The sequence below is a fragment of the Pollachius pollachius genome, assembly GCF_949987615.1.
Source record: "Pollachius pollachius genome assembly, chromosome: 11".
NCBI lineage: Eukaryota > Metazoa > Chordata > Actinopteri > Gadiformes > Gadidae > Pollachius > Pollachius pollachius.
In genome coordinates, this window is record NC_136944.1 from 16105792 (window position 1) to 16124049 (window position 18258).

Sequence of the window (18258 nt, forward strand, 5' to 3'; positions counted from 1 at the left end):
GGTTAGAGACTCACTGGAGACTCATTGATGTCAGCAACAGCAGAAAAACACAAATTGGGGCACAAATTAGCAATGCGTGTTTAAGCAATGTGCTGCTTGCTGAAACCAGTGAGCAACTAACAGACCCATGGCAAAATAGCATCTTGTGACTACTATCATGTGTTAGCCAAACCTCACAACTGCAGATTTATGATTCTGTTTGAGTGAGGGAACTTGAGCGTACTCACCAGTGAAACATTCATCCCATCGAGTAGGCAATGGAACCACCCAAGAGAGAGATGAGAAATAAAGACGATTACAACACCTTTCGACACAAGCACACAAGGAAACATGAAGTAATTTATCCAATGATGTAGAACATATTCATCCCCACAGACGGCGGGCAACAAACATCATACCTCCCATCCAGAGCTCTGTGAGGGGTGAAACGGAGAAGAGAAGGGATAAGCGATTGTAAAACACACAAGTTCTGGTGATGCAGCCAGGTGGCGTTAGCCCCACACCGTAGGGGAGAGGGGGACCGACCTGGTTGTAGACCTTGTTGAAGGCGTCTTGCAGCTTGCCGTGGACCGCGGCCAGCTTCTTGAAGTCCCTGTTTGCCTCGTGGACGGGCAGCAGGATCTTGTAGACCTCGTTGATGGCTTCATACATGGCGGCCTGAGGGGGGAGAGAAGGGAGAGGGGAGAGCAGGGGAGGGAGGGGGGGGGGAGAGCAAAGGGGTGAGAGCAGGGGATAGGGGGGAGCGAGGGGCAGCAGGAGGAGTTGGGGGGAGAGAGGAGGTGGGGGGGAAAGGGGAGGGCAGGAGGGAGAGAGGGGAGAGCGTGTGGAGAGCAGGAGGGAGAGAGCAAAGGGGGAGAGAGCAGGAGGGAGAGAGCAAAGGGGGAGAGAGCAGGGGGGAGAGAGCAGGGGGGAGAGAGCAAAGGGGGAGAGAGCAGGGGGGAGAGAGCAAAGGGGGAGAGAGCAGGGGGGAGAGAGCAAAGGGGGAGAGAGCAGGGGGAGAGAGCAAAGGGGGTGAGAGCAGGGGGGAGAGAGGGGGGGAAGCAGGGGAGGAACAGAAGGGGAGGGTGATGGGGGGGGGGGGGGCGGGGAATGAGGATGGTGGAGAGAGAGAGGGGTGAATAGGGGGGCGCGGGGGGAGAGAGGGTAGGAAAGGGCGGTCAATAGACAATAGACCCTCTTCAGCTTTTGGGCCAGCCTCATAACCCAGTGCTCCTCCGAGCGTGATGGCCGGAGCTGTAAAACCCCTGCCAGCACGCGGCCAGCATGTCCCGGGGCAGGGTGGGGGGCGGGGTGGCGAGACGCGTACCATATTGAAGGAGGCAGCTGCCTGCTCCAGGAGGCCCACCAGGCCTGACTCGCTGAAGTACTTCCCCGTGCAGATGCCCTCCTCCTCTGGGGACAGGATGTCATCCGACACCGCCGACTCCTCCAGAACGTTGGAGGAAATGTTCTGCGAGGACGGGAAGGGAGGGGGGGGGGGGGTCAGAAAGAGTAATGAAACACACGGTGAAGTACAGAGTCATAACAACAAGCACGAGAGGTCTGGCGGGGCAGGGAGTCGGCCATCTGCAGCACCTCTGGAGGCATCTGGAGTCGTTACTCAACGGAGATCAACAGGAAAAATGTGCCTGGTCTCCCTCAACACCCCCACCAGTCAAGGGTGCAGGGGGGGTTCAACCTAATCTCTGCTGTAGCAGTCCTGCCATGCCGTTGTAGCAGAACCTCTGGGGAGGACACACCTTGTTTCCTGCGTTTGCTACAGAGATATTCTACAGGAGATTGAACTCATTCAGCCACGAGTGAAGGCAGCTTTCAGGAGGGGTCTGAAGAAGTGAATTTCTTCGGTCGTCAGACTGCACGGTGTGGATCCGAAAAACCTTTACCGATGCCTTTTAGAAGAATGTTGCTTTTCTCACAGAATGCTTTCAGCTTGTCTTCCCATCGGGAAACGTTTACTAGTGCTGGCCAGGTTTCTGCTCGTCGATGTTGTGCTTACAGATCCCCGCCTCCGGCGACATGATTGGCCAAAACAAATATAAAGTGGAAAAAAAGCGAAACACCGCTTTCACCCAGATTAAAGCTGTTCTGCTCTCAGACTATCATCTTACCGATCTGAACGTCAATCCCCTGTGTGTGACAGCCTAACGCACTCACGCATATGCGGTTAGCACAAACCAACCAATCACAGCGGTGGGGGGGGCACGCTGACCTGGAAGGTGACGCAGCCAATGGGGAGGTAGCGGCAGTCCTCCAGCATGTTGAGGTACTCGGCCACCAGGGCGGCGCTGTGCACCAGGCAGTGGGCCGCCTCGGCGTGATTGCCCCGCTCAGAGTGCTTGCCGGCCATGTTCTGGAGCCACGTCAGACGCAGGTCCGGAGAGTTCTGGTAGCCCTTGGCGATCCTGGGGGGGGGGCGGGACCGCGAGGAGAGAGGATTGGTGTTTTTGCTTACATAAGATGAGACATGTTGTTTGTTTGTCGTTTATTGAATTTGGTGTGCCAGCAGAATGACAGGAGGGTCATTGGTCACCCCCCCAAAAACAAGAGATCAAGTGAAAGCTTAGACTACGCATAAACAAGAACAAATATGTTCCTAATTTAATTATATAATATTAAATTATAGATTTTTTATATTAGAAATAAAGTGTCCCATGTGGTCCTGTTGCTTATCAGTGTTGTTCATGCAAGGGAGTGTGTGTGTGTGCGTGTGTGTATATGTGTGTGTGTGTGTGCACATGTGTGCACATGTGTGTGTGTGTGTGTGTGTGTGTGTGTGCATGTGTGCGTTCGTGCATGTGTGTGCCTGTGTGTGCATGCGCGCGTTCTTGCGTGTGTGCGATCGTGCGTGTGTTAGTGAGTGTACGCGTGCCTCTGCATGCTCGTGCATGCGTGTGTGTGCATGTGCGCGTGTGCCTGTCTGTGCATGTGCGTGGGAGTACAAGGGCACTGGGAGTACCTGTACATGAGGTCGATGAGCATCTCTGGGTCGTGCTGGTGCTCCTTCATCTTGACCGTGTCGGTCAGGATCATGTGCAGGTTGAACACCAGGTCCTGGACCTGAGGTCACGGCACAAGAACACAACACCAATCACCATCAAACGCACTCAGTGGCCCCCAGAGCAAGGGATCTCAAAGGAGCCTAGCGGCAATTTAACGGCTCTCTACAGCTGCAGCTGCCGGCTAAAGACGGTGTCCCACTGACCCACTGTAATGATGAGAACATGGTTGTGCTCCTGCTGAACTCAATTCTATTTTTCTTGCTTATAAACGGCGGTTTAGTTACATTTAACACCAAAGCCTCCTCTGGATTCCTTACTCGGTTGACGTTAACTCAAAGTGTTAACGTTAACGTCGATAAATTGACGTGACATAATTGAAGCGTCAAGAAATGTCGGCATGGATTTTTCGGAGGCAGTCGGAAAGTTGGTCTCAGTGACTGAACTACTAACAACATGTTGTTGGTCGTGGCGATGCTGATCTCAATCTCGCTGAACTTGTCTCAACTTAATAAAAATGCCAAGTTTTTTCCTGCGTATAAACTGCCATTTAACGTCCTTTGTGCTTTGTTTAATCAGGTTGACGTTAGCACAAACCTAATGTTTGCGTAGATGTATTGACATGACATCACTGAAATGTCAAGAATTGTTCGGATGGATTTCCTGTGGTACGAAACCGGGCATCCGGAATCGCCAAAAATCCACCAGCACTGACGAGTACCGAAAGACCTACACTACTGACAGCCCTACCTCGGAGGTACGCCCCGCACAGGGAGCGGTCCCGTGGTGGCTCTTCCTACCTGGTCCCGGAAGGGCGAGTCCCTAAGCTCGTGGTCGTCCTCCGCGTAGGTCAGGATGGTCTTCAGGGAGCGCCGCAGGTGGTCCTCGTTGAAGCTCTGGGACGTCCCGACCAGCGAGGACAGAGACATGGTCACCTGCATCTTCACCCGGGCAAAGTTCTGCGCCCCAAAAGGAAACAAGTGTTACCCGGCCGCGACAGTGGCACACGGCCCTGAATGATTCACCGTGCGGCGCTTCTCCCGGCGTTACGGAGGTCAATCAGGAGGAACGCTGGTGAGCCGAGGCCTGTGTCCATGTCTAGCTATCGGACGCGACTCTTTACATGAAAACGCTTTCCGCGGTCCTACAATACATTCCCGTGTGGAGCTGCAATCACTGCATTTAGAACAGGATATACAAGAGGCCAAACAAACGTTAATCTTTAAAAGTAAGATGATATGATTTTTCATTCATTTACAGGGGGGAATATACGATCAACTCAAAACACATCAACTTTGCATCTTCCGCAAATATAACGAGGAATAAAAAACCTAATAGAAACCACCTGAAGGTGAAACTACCACCACGCGCACGCGCGCAGCGTGGCAGCTGGAGGGACTCACGTTGCCGATCTCAAAGTTCTGCCTCATCAGGAGGTAGAGGGAGGCGGAGGCGTGGCTCCTGACCGAGCCCACACTGCTGCTGCAGTGTCGCAGGAGACGCAGACACAGGTCGGCACACAGCTCCGTGTCCTCCTCGAACAGCATCTCCGGGAACTGGACGCACGTCAGGCACACACACGCAACGAGGCTCGCCGGTCAGCAGATGAATGGCTTGTTTAGTTTCTTACCCTCGGCCATCAGGCGTGTAAACACTGATCAGGGCCCCCAGCCAGGTCACACACACGCAGACACATAGATATAACATAGAATACCTCTATTTTCTTTCTTTCTTTTTTTCATTTACTGTAAAAAATACCTCTATTTATTGTTTTGCACATTATTTCAATTTTCAACTGTTCGATTTGTTATTCTATATAGGGCTGACTGTTTTAATGTCATTTTATTTCATATTTTTATGCCATTTGTCAGCTTATTTCGATATTTTAGTATTTGAATGTTGCACAATCTCCGCAGGCACTGCCACTTTTAATATTTCACTGCAGTTCTTATGTATGTATGGGACCAATAAAACTCTTGAATTTTGTGTAGAGACGTTAGTGAACAAATCAGTTACAGCTTTAGAGTGGGACTGTGTATTTGTCGATCCTTGAAAGCCGAATGAGGTGACAAAACTGAAGATTGTGAAATATATTTAAGATGAGGAGTTAGAGAAGAAGATTTTTCTAATGCCTCTTTCTTTGGGATACTAACTGCTGCACTGAATGGCCAACGCAAAGGAGGACACCTCTCCTATGTTCTCTTATACCCGAAAAAGTAAGCCATTTACAAGCATGGACATTTCACGTTAAATATCTGCTTGCAACATGCACGTTTATTCATGCGAGTACACCAAGCAAGCCAACAGCTCGACTGGTTCTGTGCGTCACACTTAGGCACTTAGGTACAGGAATAACAGCATCAAGGGTTAAAAAGGGGAGAAGAGGCCCGACCTTGAAGACGAGCGCCCGCTGCGTGGTGAAGCAGTGCTGCAGGAACAGGGCGCTCTGGTTGCCCGCCATGCTGTGGAGGAGGACCCTTAGCACGCCGCCCAGGACGCTCTCCTTCAGCTCCGACTCCACCACCGTCTGGACCCCACACACACACACACACACACACACACACACACTGCATCAGGCCACAGAACATACACAATAGCACATATTGTGTGCAACAACCACAATACAACAACCACTCACAATTAATTATTATTTTGTTATTGGTCACAAAACTTATATTCAACATTAAAATACGAATAAGGAAGAAAAATGACATTATACTCCAGGGACGCTAGGATGTTGACGACTCAACACACAGATGACATGGTCTCATACATGGTCATTCAGACACGCATCAGTTCACTGGATCCACCCGTTCCCCATTGGGTCGACATGTTTTGGGTTACCTTGACGACGATCTCCAGTGTGTCCAGTACGACCAGAGAGGCTTCTGTCGCCAGGTTCCCGTCCACCACCGACTCCTGCTCCACCTCGGCCTTGGTCCTGCAGAGAGACCTCGTTACTCCACGCCTTGTATAGCGCGCACACAGCCACACAGCCCCCACCAGAGACACTATACCATCATGTGAAGTAGCAGCAGACAGCAGAAGGCATATTCATTCAGTGTGATTGGTTTACCAGCTCATTATTTTGAGTTAGGAGATCATTTTATCCAAACCAAATGGACAATCCTTGTCCCTGACATTACGTTTAAAGGCCAAGGATGGACAAGCAAGAAGCATATTACTATCATGAACTCTTAACTAAAATGAAATAAAAGTTAGTGATATAAGAAGGAGTGTTGTACCGCCCTGAGGAAGAAGCTCTGGGATCTCACAAAGGAACGTACTTATCGACTCGGTCTGCGTTCTGTCTCCAGTGCGTGACGTTCTTCCTCCAGCGCACGTTTTCCTGACTGCCGTAAGGGCTTCTCTCTGGAAAATACCAACATGAAAACATGAATTCCCTTACTGAACAACCAACCTCACTAACCGTGAGTGAGTACGTGGGCGAGCGAGTGAGCGCTCACAATTGTGTGCGCGCGTGTGCACAGGCACAAGTGTAAGTGTGGTGTGCGTTACCTCTGCAGCGGCGCACCATCTCCTGGCGGGCGCCGATGGTGCCCAGGATGGCCTCCTCCAGCCGGGCCTTCATGTCCTGGGACTTCTTGAAGGTCAGGCTGTTGATCCTCTCAAGGGCCTTCTTACCCTGGGACACACACACACACACACACACACACACACACACACACACACACACACACACGCATGCACGTCAGGGTTAAGGATTAAGGCCATTGCCAGTCAAAGCTTGTGTATATAGACACATTTTCTGTGTATTGATCTTTTGTGGTTTTTTATTTATTTGTATTTGAACGACACACATTGCAAGGGCACGCTGACAACTAAATCCAAACTTCGTGTTCAGCAATGAAACGTCAAGCGGCAGCAATCGATCTTGCGATACACAAATACTGACACGAAACCGAGTGAGCAAAACCACAGCTACTAACCAAACTCGGCGCCCAGCTGTGTTCAATCAATAGAGACTGCGTCTTCCATCCACCGGCAGCATGAACTGATCATTCCTCTGAACAGACCAGCGGCGTGTGACACCAAAACAAAACCACACCCTTTGAAGCCATCATATCTGATGATCCATCAGGGATCTCCAGCTATTGTGCGACGTTCCTCGCATGAGATCACACCTGCGAAACGGGGAGAGGAAAACCCCAACCGGCTGTTTGGCATCCAGCGGTAATGTGCAACATGTGTGCGAGGGTCTGACGCATTCTCCTGCACGGCCCTGCCCTGTTTTGATTCACGATGGACGGCTAGGGAGAACAGTGTTGCTGTGGTAATAATAAACCAGGCCTGCTGTGAGTGAGTGAGTGAGTGAGTGAGTATAAGGTGAGCGAGTGAGAGGTGAGCAGGTGAGAGGTGAGTGATTGAGTGACTGGGTGAGTGATAAAGATAGAGATGTGTGTGTGTGTGTGTGTGTGTGTGTGTGTGTGTGATAGAGATAGAGTGAGTGTGTGTGTGTGATAGAGATAGAGTGAGTGTGTGTGTGTGTGTGTGTGTGTGTGTGTGTGTGTGTGTGTGTGTGTGTGTGTGTGTGTGTGTGTGTGTGTGTGTGTGTGTGTGTGTGTGTGTGTGTGTGTGTGTGTGTGTGTGTGTGTGTGTGTGTGTGTGTGTGATAGAGTGAGTGTGTGTGTGTGTGTGTGTGTGTGTGTGTGTGTGTGTGTGTGTGTGTGTGTGTGTGTGTGTGTCTGTGTGTGTGTGTGTGTGTGTGTGTGTGTCCATACCCTGTACTCGAAGCAGGACACTGAGAGGTGCAGCAGGTCCAGCAGCCGGTTGATCTGCGTCACCGACAGGTCCGACACCCACTGCTCCAGGAGGCCAGCGTCGGCGTTCTTCAGCACCCAGAGGAAACACACCAGCAGGGTGCGGCTGCACTCGGCCGACAGGGAGCTGGACTGGCGCCCGGCCTGGTGGTGGTGGGGGGGGGAGACAGGGGAGACATACGCATCAGAGCCACTGCTAACCTGATACCACAGGTTAACCAAACCCCCTCCATGGCAATTAGCCCAATTAGTTAGTCATTCAGGCAACCCTCCCCTGGAGATTTACAGTCAATTTATTTTTTCACCCTGCTTTGCATTATCCCGCTTCCGCACTGGGCAGTCGCAAGGCAGCTTTGCGTTCTTTGTGTCGTTATACTTCTGTCTTACCAGTTGTTGTTAAGCAACCATTCCCGAATGGGATCATTCTTTGTTAACTTCTCATTCTGATACTTGGCATTGATAGCTGGTGATGGGTAATCACATTATTTAGTCTTAGGATTCGTCAGGGCACACCCTGACGTCCCGGAACACTCACGTAACCCCCATGTCTTTGATTTCTGGTCAGGAGTGAGAAAGTTCGCTATTCCCCGGAGTTATGTGTGGTTAGGGTTTATTTCTATTTCGTTCTTTTTACTTTATCTGATTTAATGCCATCAAGCAATGATTCAATGAATCCATTGTTTTCACTTTCACCTTTTGTGAAAGGATCTACACTATACCACCACCATGATATGTTTAGTATTTTTAACAGAGAAACACAAAATAAAGGTCATAATACTCAGTCGCTTAACAATAAACGTCCTGAATATCGGCGTCACTCCAGTTATAAAAACTGATGGTTTCAATCCTGGACCTTAAACGGGCCTAGCCTAGTGAAGATGAGCTCATGCTCAGTCCTTTCACCCGAATATCCTATGCATTCAAAAGATTAAATTATAATTGAGGTTCACTTGTGTAACAAGTGTAAAAATAGTGAAGCGAATGGCAGTTGGCGGATTAGGGGGATTATGATGAGCGGGTGTGTCTCAATGTGGATTTGAAGCCTTCTTTAGCACGCCCGTGTTTTGGACACGTTAGGGTCTGATGTTGTTTCCCTGTCGGATAACTAAAGTTAGGCCGTCAATCTTTTGTAGAAAGTCGGTATCTCATACACAACTGTTGCTATCTAGAATAATGACCAGTACATAACAGATAGTGATAATTATAGGCTGGAGGCGCCAAAGATGTTAAGGGACGTCGCTTTACAAAATGGATAGTGTGTCGTATGTGTACAGTCCCACTCAAATCACAACAAACAACGCTGTTCAACGTTAAACAACACTACGTTGAACTTTGAAATGAAAGATGGGAGGGTCGCAAAAAGGCCATTTGTAGGAGCGGCCCTTTTTGAGTGACATACATGATACATGCACTGACACAACCACAAACCTCTCCCCTGCTATAATGACTTGTTTGGTTATATATATAAGTCCAGTGACATTCTCACACACACATACACACACGCACACGTCACACACACACACACACACAGGCCTCTCCCGTTATTACTCACCACCGTTGGCAGGGCGAAGGCGTTCGTCTTGGCGTGCGGCAACGGGGAGCCGGCGATCGCCATGGCGACAGACTGATTAATGGTGCTGCCATTGTCCGGGTCACCGCCGTCCGCCACGGTGGAGGCGAGGCGGCCCCGAGAAGGAGAGTTATCTAAAAAAAGAAAGATATAAATATAGATCAAAGCGATCAATTATAAACACGGCGCGGAACCGAATATGTAAAAGCTGTGGGATTGAATATCCACATCCATATGTCCCTCGGCTGACCGGTGAAGTCGTGGAGCTGGGGCAGCGTCTCCATGACGATGAGGATGAGCGGCAGGTAGAGCTGAGCGACGTGCGCTCGGACCTGGGGGTCCGTGTAACGGGGGTCGGCGTCATGGCTGCAGAGCAGGGAGTGGACGGCGCTGATGGCTTTCTTGTGGAGGAAAAAGACCCTGGGAAGTGGAGGACAGGTTTGTATTCACTACGGATGCCCATCAATGCGTCCAAGGTCTGCCCCCTCGGCATGCATAGACCAGCATACACTGGTCCGGCCGGTTGGAACCTGATGTATCGCATGTGGCCAGCAGGGGGCGCCATTTGTCTAACACTGCGGGAACTAAGCTTTCCCAGGTTCCTTTGTTCATGCATGTTATATGAGATGCCCGCCTTCCTTCAATGAGTCAGAAAATCATTCCCAGAGTCGTAGACGACGTAATGGAGCTCGGTGGCTGAATCACGTAGCCTGAGATGCTGGGAATGATTTCAATTATATTTAAACGAAACGACTTAAGCAGTATTATAGATAGGCCTATAGTATATATTTTGTTCAAATTTTGATCCATCCATTTTCTTTGTTAGGTTTTTCCTCAATTCTACAAAAATGTCAGTTCAATGTGAATGAATAGCTTGCCCACAATGAGCTAATGATGAGTAAGACAAAAAAGGCAGTTTAGTCTCCGAACACCAGTGTAATGAAATACATGACACAATATAGTAAAATAGATACATATAGGTATATATATATATGCAACATTGTTGAATAACTGTTAAAGTGTTAAAGTCAAATATACTTTAAGTGTATCTATGTGTATGTGGGGTGTGTGTACATATACAGTGTGTGTGTGTGTGCGTGCGTGCGCGAGTGCGTGTGTGTGCGTGCGTGTGTGCGTGCGCGAGTGCTTGTGGGCCCACCCTTCCCCGTCGGGGTCCAGAATGAGGGAGAGCTCGGACAGCAGAAGGCCGGACAGGAAGTGCTGGTGACGGAAGGGGACGGAGAGCTCAAACATGCTGGCTACGCCCGGGTCCTGCACCATGCTGGAGAAGGCCGAGCTCTGGGGGGAACCACAACACAACTGCTGTTATATTGTGGACACATGGTCATTGTGATACCGTCGTCTTATCGGGTTACAGAGACAAAAATGGAGCTGGTCATTGAGACGTCCACTCCCCTGGCAGAAATGCCTCAATAATAATGATTGTAACCATGTTGTAATAAGCAACAGATGTTTTGAGTTTATGAGTTGGTAAAAGTGAAAAGGAGAGAAGAGTGACGTAAGACCACACTTTCTATACATTTACACAACAGTGACAAATACATAGAAAAAAACAAATCAGATTATTCCTATTGCTATTCCTATTTCTTACAGCTACTACATCAAACTTGCGATTGCTTTAAGTCACGATGTGGAAATTTGATTCCCTCGCGTTGACGAGAGACTTTCCAAATTCTAAAACAACACAAACTGTGCAATCGTTATAAACAAAGAGGTGTTATCGAAAGCGCCATCCATCAGCACTGACTAGATATGACGAGGTCATATTCAGGCAATGAGCTAGGTGAAAAGTTACACATTGCGACGGTGACATTTTGAGTGTACGCTTCCATTCCTTTACGCCTCACTTCTCTTCCCTTTGAGTAAAAGCGGACGCATACGTGTAATAACATATTGTTGGCCTCAGTCATATTTACTGGTTCTTCTTGTATTTATTGTCAACAATGCCAAGTCAAATAGATGACTTAGTCAGATAGTGACAATGGAATGGGAAAAGCACTCTGATTGGCTTAGGATGAAGCCAATGAGGCAACAGTGAAACAGCAGTGTTCGGAGAGTATTAAGTTAGAAATCACTATTATGCCAAAATTGTACTTAGGCAATTATGCTATGAGGCCAACAATACAAAACAAACAGGCTTAGTGCCAATGACCCTTTACTATGGAAAACAACAATGGCTTGGCTCAGCTCAGCCTGTGTCTTAGGGCAGTCGTTCCCATAGTGTGGTCCGTGACGGCACTGCACGTGGTCCGTGGAAAGTAATAAAATAAAAATAATCTTTTTTTTTAACATTCATTTTAACATTCCAATTTCATTCCCTTTCTTTTAACAAGCCTGTTGTATCTGATGGTATGACCCGTTCTTTCTAGTGCTAGCAGGCCTATTAAGAGCTGCGGGTAATTCAGGTAGGACTGCGGGTGTGTAGACATATTTTATTATTTGGAAGTTCTTGATTACAAATAGTGGTCCACGCACACACACACACACACAGTCTGAAAACCCCTGTCTCAGGTACTGGCTGGGGGTGGGGGCCGGTCGCCCTGCTACCTGGGAGGTGGTGGAGGAGGTGGAGGGCGAGGGCGAGGCCGGCGGGCTGAGCGGGGCGCAGGGCAGGTTGAGGGTGACGTAGTGCTCGTGGCTGCACACAATGCGGGTGAAGTCCATCCGCAGGGCGCTCAGGGAGCTGGGGTTCTGGGCCGTGTGCAGCTTGCTGGAGATCTGAGAGGTGGGTGACGTAATGGGGATAGAACATCCGATACGGGGGGGGGAGGAACCCTATACCCCGTGAGGTAAGCTGCACCCCCCCACCCCCCCCTCAAGGGAGCTGGGGCTCTGAGGGCAGAGACAGACAGTGCTGCTTGATAACAGGAACGTGGGGCACGTTAAGGCCCTGTGAGGATCTAGTGCTATGCTCTGTAGGCTAGCAGAGGGTATCAGTATAGCAGCAAGCTGTATCATAGACGTTTATCAAGAAAGACCCAAACTGTTTTATAAACAGTGCACACATCTACACATTTAAAGTGAATGTGTAGATAATGGATTGTGTTGACACTTTGTATGTGGATAAGCATCGTTTAGAACTCGCATTGAAGAAGAGACTGTGTGTTGGTGTGTGAGTGTGTGTGTATGCGTGATTCCCCGATGCACAATGCCTGAAGACAGAAACTAGAGCAAAGACAGCAGACAAAAGGGTCTGACTTATTGCGCAGGAATTACATCAGGTGAGGAGAGAGTAGTAGGGGTGTGTGTGTTTGGTGGCTCAGTGGTGTGTGTGTGTGTGTGTGTGCGTGTCCGTGTCTGTGTGTGTGTGTGTCAACGTGTGTCCCACCTGTTTATAGTAGGAGCGGATCAGGTTGAACACAAAGCCCCTGTCCATAAGGGACAGCAGCTCATTGAGGAAGAAGGCCAGACTAGTGTTTAGTCTCTCCACCAGCTCCACGTCCTGGAAGAGAGAGAGACATACACAGAGAGCAGGAAACACAGAGGGGAGAGAGCAGGAAACACAGAGGGGAGAGAGCAGGAAATCGAGAGAGACACGTACACAGAGAGCAGGAAACAGAGTGAGAGACATACACAGAGAGCAGGTGAGAGAGAGACAGACACAGAGAAAAGGGAATAAAGAGAGAGACATACACACAGAGAGCAGGAGAGAGAGAGACAGACAGAGAAAAGGGACGAGGGAGACAGACAGAGAGTAGGGAATAAAGAGAGAGACATACACACAGAGAGCAGGAGAGAGAGAGACAGACACAGAGAGCAGGTGAGAGAGAGACAGACACAGAGAGAAGGGAATAAAGAGAGACATACACACAGAGAGCAGGAGAGAGAGAGAGACAGACACAGAGAGTAGGGAATAAAGAGAGAGACATATGGTGAGTCCAGAGCAGACAACAAAACAGAGACAAGGCACATATAGATCGACGCAATTCATAAAGAATGGACGTAGAGGAAGGAGATTCAAAACATAGAGACCGTCAGTTAAAAACATAAAAACGCGATTGGCACAGCCCTACAGGGCGTTATCGATTGGAGGACTCCACTAAGCTGGTACAAAAGAAAAAGAAAGGAGTGCTTAAACCTGCTTTGTCAAAGCGCAGCCATCTCCTCTAATCCATTGTGAGAGGCAGTCATTCATTGGAATGAAGGATGCATTGAGCTTTGCAACGGCAGGCACTATGTGGGGATACATTAGCCTGTGATTGACAAGCTATGGCGGGGGGGGGCAGTACTTCCTTGTTAAGCTACTTTCCCCTGCTGACAGAAACCGACACTGACACCCGCTGCCATACTGGCCGGTCAGCTTGTTTGCAAACAAACAACCCTCCTCCTCCGGCAATTACTTAAGCCGCTTGTGATGGAGCTATTTCCTTGCCGGGGGGGGCCCACACCTTCTGGTGTCTGTTGCCGATGTCCGAGCTGATGGCGCCGACCAGCGCGGCGATGTCGTCCACGAAGCGGTCGGGGAAGCGCTGGCGGCGAGGCAGGTCCAGCCGGGAGGACATGAAGAGGTGGTGCGCCATGCTTTTGGTCTGTGGATGGGGAGGAAAGGGGGAGGGTTAGGGTGGAGAAAGGGTGGAGATTGAGGCAAATGAGAAGTCGCTCACGACCAACCTAAATGGAAAATGTTCTCTATTTAGTGAAGAGGATTTTATCCAAAGTGACAGTGATACAGGGTATTAGTGAGCAGCTAGGGGCTAGGCCTCTTCCGACAGGTAGGCTGCGGAACTGAACAAAGAACTTCTCGCCTGGGAGAACACTTCACCTTTAGAATATTCAGCCCAACTATACTTACAAAAAGACACTTGATTTAGGATGCAATGGAGCAAGTGTATGAGTGAGTGAGTGAGTGCGACAAAGTGAGTGAATGAGCTTGTGCCAAAGGGCGTAGATGTGTGCGTGTGTACCAAAGTGAGTGAGTGAGTTTGTGAGTGGGTGAGTGAGTGCGTAAGTGTGCTTGTGACGAACTGAGCGAGTGAGTGAGTGAGTGAGTGAGTGAGCGAGCGAGTGAGTGTGTGCATGCGTGCTGGTGCGTACCATGAGCTGGAAGAAGAACCAGGCCTGCTGCAGGGAGGCCTCCCGGACAGCGCTGGTACTGACCACCCACTGCAACGCCAGCTCCTCGTGGAGCAGCTGAACGCCAACCACACGCCAACCACACGCCCCGCCGCAACCACACGCAACACGCCGTTAGCGCCGGGACACACCAGGACAAACACAATAACAATGCAGTTGTTTTTAGGAACAAGAGAACATCCAATGAAGGTTATTGTGTTGTTATTTTAGATATATCTAGATCTATAGATCAAGATCTCTCTATATATATATTTTTATATATATATATAAGTTATGTAGCAACAGATTTTCAAGTAACAAATGAAGTACAAAAGATAAACACACAAAACATGAAGAAGATGATGATGGTGATGTTTGATGTCGGATGCGTTAGTGGGTTAAAATGGACGCCAGTTTTACCTTCTTGGCCAACTGCCTTGTGGGTACTGAGCACAAGGTGGCGCTGTCCAAAAAGGCAGACATGCGATTGCAGCTGCGCTCGCTTGCCTGGCATACAGCGATGAACGATGATGTTTTTATAAAAAAAAAAATGAAAAAATAAGAACAAAACAACATGAGGATGATAGACAGGGGGTGAGGGAGGGTGAATCGGAGGTGACGGTGACACAGCCAGAGAAAAAACAAAACCCCCTGTGGTTCTCAGAGTGCAGAGGCTGGTGACGACCGACTGGCCTGCAGCAGAACATGCCAACATCAGCCAAAACGTTGACATTGTTTAAGTGAAAGATGACTCGTGGGAGTGGATTTAAAAAAAGAAAAAGGGGGCGACACAGCAGACATCGCTGTGTGCCTCCATTCTCCGGCTTTTTCCAATACTCTGATGGAAGGCGAAGCTACACACCCATCTCATCAACCGAAGCCCCGCAGGCGGGCGAATAGAGCCCAGAGCAAGGAGCACCACCGTCAAAGTGGAGCACAGCACAGCCCTGGATAATATTTTAAAAAGGCTTTGACAAGCAGACAGGAACGAAGCGGACGGAACGGGAGGAGAGATGGCAGCGGGAGCTGACAGGCGACATGCATTGCAGTGGATGGTGATGGAGGTGATGGATGGAGAGGTTAATGGAGGTGGAGGAGGAGGAGAGGCACCTGCTTGAGATCACAGCTGGAGTTGGGATTCCGACGGAGCACCGATCGGGGGCCCCCGGGACCATAAGCAGAATTTACCCAAGAATGGGAGCGGTCTATGCCCTGCCACCGCGAACACACACACACACACACACACACACACACACACACACACACACACACACACACACACACACACACACACACACACAGACCCAATCACATGCACATGCACACACAAACATAGACACACACACACACACACACACAGCGCAGGAAAAAGGAGGGAGAAAGTGAGGAGAAAGAGAATATATCAGGGTAGTTTGATCCGGAGGGAAAGAGGGGGGGGGGGGGGGGGGGGGGCAAAGGGGAAGCAAGGAGGAGAAGCAACAAGGAACACACACACACACAGTAGTAAAACAGCCTCAGCAGAGAACCTATCCATCGGCAGTGGTCCCCGCATCCCAAGATAAGCATATTTTCTTACAAAACACCCAAACAAGCTCAGCTCCAGAGACGGCTGCTGGAGTTTGAGTAGCCACAACATCCAACCAGGGGAGGTACGGGACAACGATGCCATTGTGCTGATTGTAAAACTCTGCTACTAAAGATAGCGAATGGCGACGTCAACACACCAGTTTTAAACCACGTTATGTTACGCTCTTTTTTCCACTCTTTCTCCCTCAGCTGAAACAAACAAGGCATTGTGTGAACAGTATGTACAGGAATGGGGGGGTACGGTCTCAAGATCTTTGGTATCTCTTTGCCGCTCCTCTTTCTATCTCCTGAAACAGATGCCAGATTAAACTGCTTTACAAGTCATTCAAATCCAATACATTTTATGTTCAAAACACTGTTGATTATCCAATGAAAGAATCCATGGCTAACAATAAGTAGTATCTGAAATATATAATCGTTAATAAGTAGTACGTTTACGTTCACAGATCTTTCGGTGCAATATAACAGAAAACACCAAACCACAACATGTTTCAAATGAAAAAGTGCATTGAAAGATGATCCAGTTATCTGTTGATTTGAACAGATAACTGGATTTTCTTTTTAAATAAAATCCATTAACAACGGTTTATAAAATCGACCGATTAACATTGACTTATGTGCATGTGGGCTCTCCCTATCACACATGATTGCTTCATACAACTCTGAAAAGTAAACAGTATCCCCATGACAACATCCAGCCTCAACGGAGGGGAGGTACCCCCTGCTTACCTTGCTGCCGATGATCCTCTGCACCTCCTGGTCGGGGCTGGCCGGGCTGGTGGCGAGGTCGGGGTTGGAGTTGCTGATGCTCTTGGAGCGGGACAGGTGCAGGCTGCTGGGCCGGCCGGTGGCCCTGGACAGCGTGGCGTACTGGATGGGCAGCTCATAGGGCGGTGTGCCAGCTGCTCCAGTGGAGAGGAGGGGGGGGGGAAGGAGAAGAAGGGGATAAGGTGTTGAAAGGATCCCTGCCGGCCCTCGCTTCTAAACTGCTCGGGGTGAAACCCTGCATCCGTCACCGGTTGTACTTCCGGTTTGGTGATGGAAGCCCCGCCTCCAAACAGATCTACCTTGAGTTACCCATGAAAAACCCGCCTCCGGGCATATCGACTTCCTGTTTGCCCATTAAAGCCCGCCCCCAGGCACCACTACTTCCTGTTTGCCCATAAATCCCCCGCCGCCAGATAGATTTCCTTCCTGTTGCCAATTACAGCCCAACCTCCAGCTAGATCTTCTTTCTGACAGTTGAGCATTTTGTGCCACTAATACAACCAACAACACAACACTATTTGGCAGTAATTGATATCCTTATTTTTGTGATTTGGTCCAATATTGCCGGTATGTATAATATAATACATCCTGTGGTTGTCAAATTCGCACTTGAAAGCCACAAAAATAATTCAAACCCCTCACTTGTGGGGGGCATGCTTGGCTCGACGGTGGGCAGGTGGAAGCAGTAGTGGATGTAGGAAGCCAGCAGGTTGTTGCGGCCGTGCTGGTCCTGGTTTCCCTCCAGGTTCTTGTGGATCTGATTGACCAGCAGCGTCATGGCCTCGAACGCCGCCCGGCCCAGGTTGACTGCGGAGACAGGGAGGGATGAGGGCGGAGCCACTTACGCATCTCGCTTTAAACGAGAGTCATCGTTAGCTTTATACTGAGTGGATGCGGTGGAAGTTGCAGTTAAAGCATACGATCGAGATAAGAACGGCTAGGGAGTGCAGCTCGACCTAGTTCGAAAAACAATACACCGGGTCAGAGTGCAGAGTAGCTCTGAAAAACACAGATGATAGGCAAGGCGAGTAGGCTTATTTTTGCAAGTGAGACCAGCGACGTGTCTATTAAATTCAATGTAATCCTTTTAAAGAAAATTTCCACCACAATAATAAAGCAGCTTAGCAAAGCGGTGCTTTGCTAAGCTGCTTTATTGTTGTGGTGGAATTTTTTTCTTTAAATGGACACAATTCAATTGAACCCATTTAAAGTAAAACCGAAACACCACGAAGAAGCAAGAGCCCCAACCGATCTGGCCGGCGATGACGGGCGGGTACACGATGAGCAGGATGAGCTTGCTGAGCAGCTGGTGCAGGAAGCGCACGCAGGTGTCCAGCAGGGCACCGCGGAGCGCCGCCATGCTGGCCTTCAGCTCGCCCTCCATGTTGGCCTCCGTGATGATGACGTCCTTCAGGCGGAAGGGGAACGAGTACTCCTCCAGCACGTACACCAGGGTGAAGAACTTGTCCAGGTGGGGGTCCTG

At 49.5% G+C, this 18258-nt stretch overlaps 1 protein-coding gene across 3 annotated transcripts in view; it reads right to left on the reverse strand.

The window, feature by feature from the left end:
• Positions 1-18258, reverse strand: part of dock6 (dedicator of cytokinesis 6) — a 42834-nt gene that overhangs the window by 4718 nt on the left and 19858 nt on the right. Inside the window, exons 20-43 of one of the 3 annotated variants that reach the window (XM_079746024.1) lie at positions 18024-18255; positions 17418-17582; positions 16737-16909; positions 15531-15632; positions 14841-14927; positions 14403-14498; positions 13757-13897; positions 12697-12810; positions 11916-12086; positions 10507-10646; positions 9598-9767; positions 9330-9481; positions 7739-7921; positions 6516-6642; positions 6284-6368; positions 5841-5937; positions 5389-5523; positions 4400-4552; positions 3797-3955; positions 2957-3057; positions 2210-2402; positions 1307-1450; positions 526-657; positions 399-413 (exon numbers count right to left, since the gene is read on the reverse strand). In XM_079746024.1, the coding sequence (XP_079602150.1) occupies positions 399-413; positions 526-657; positions 1307-1450; positions 2210-2402; positions 2957-3057; positions 3797-3955; positions 4400-4552; positions 5389-5523; positions 5841-5937; positions 6284-6368; positions 6516-6642; positions 7739-7921; positions 9330-9481; positions 9598-9767; positions 10507-10646; positions 11916-12086; positions 12697-12810; positions 13757-13897; positions 14403-14498; positions 14841-14927; positions 15531-15632; positions 16737-16909; positions 17418-17582; positions 18024-18255 (3267 nt within the window). The remainder of the gene's footprint in view (positions 1-398; positions 414-525; positions 658-1306; positions 1451-2209; positions 2403-2956; positions 3058-3796; positions 3956-4399; positions 4553-5388; positions 5524-5840; positions 5938-6283; positions 6369-6515; positions 6643-7738; positions 7922-9329; positions 9482-9597; positions 9768-10506; positions 10647-11915; positions 12087-12696; positions 12811-13756; positions 13898-14402; positions 14499-14840; positions 14928-15530; positions 15633-16736; positions 16910-17417; positions 17583-18023; positions 18256-18258) is intronic. The other 2 variants (XM_079746026.1, XM_079746025.1) reach the window with 2 other exon arrangements.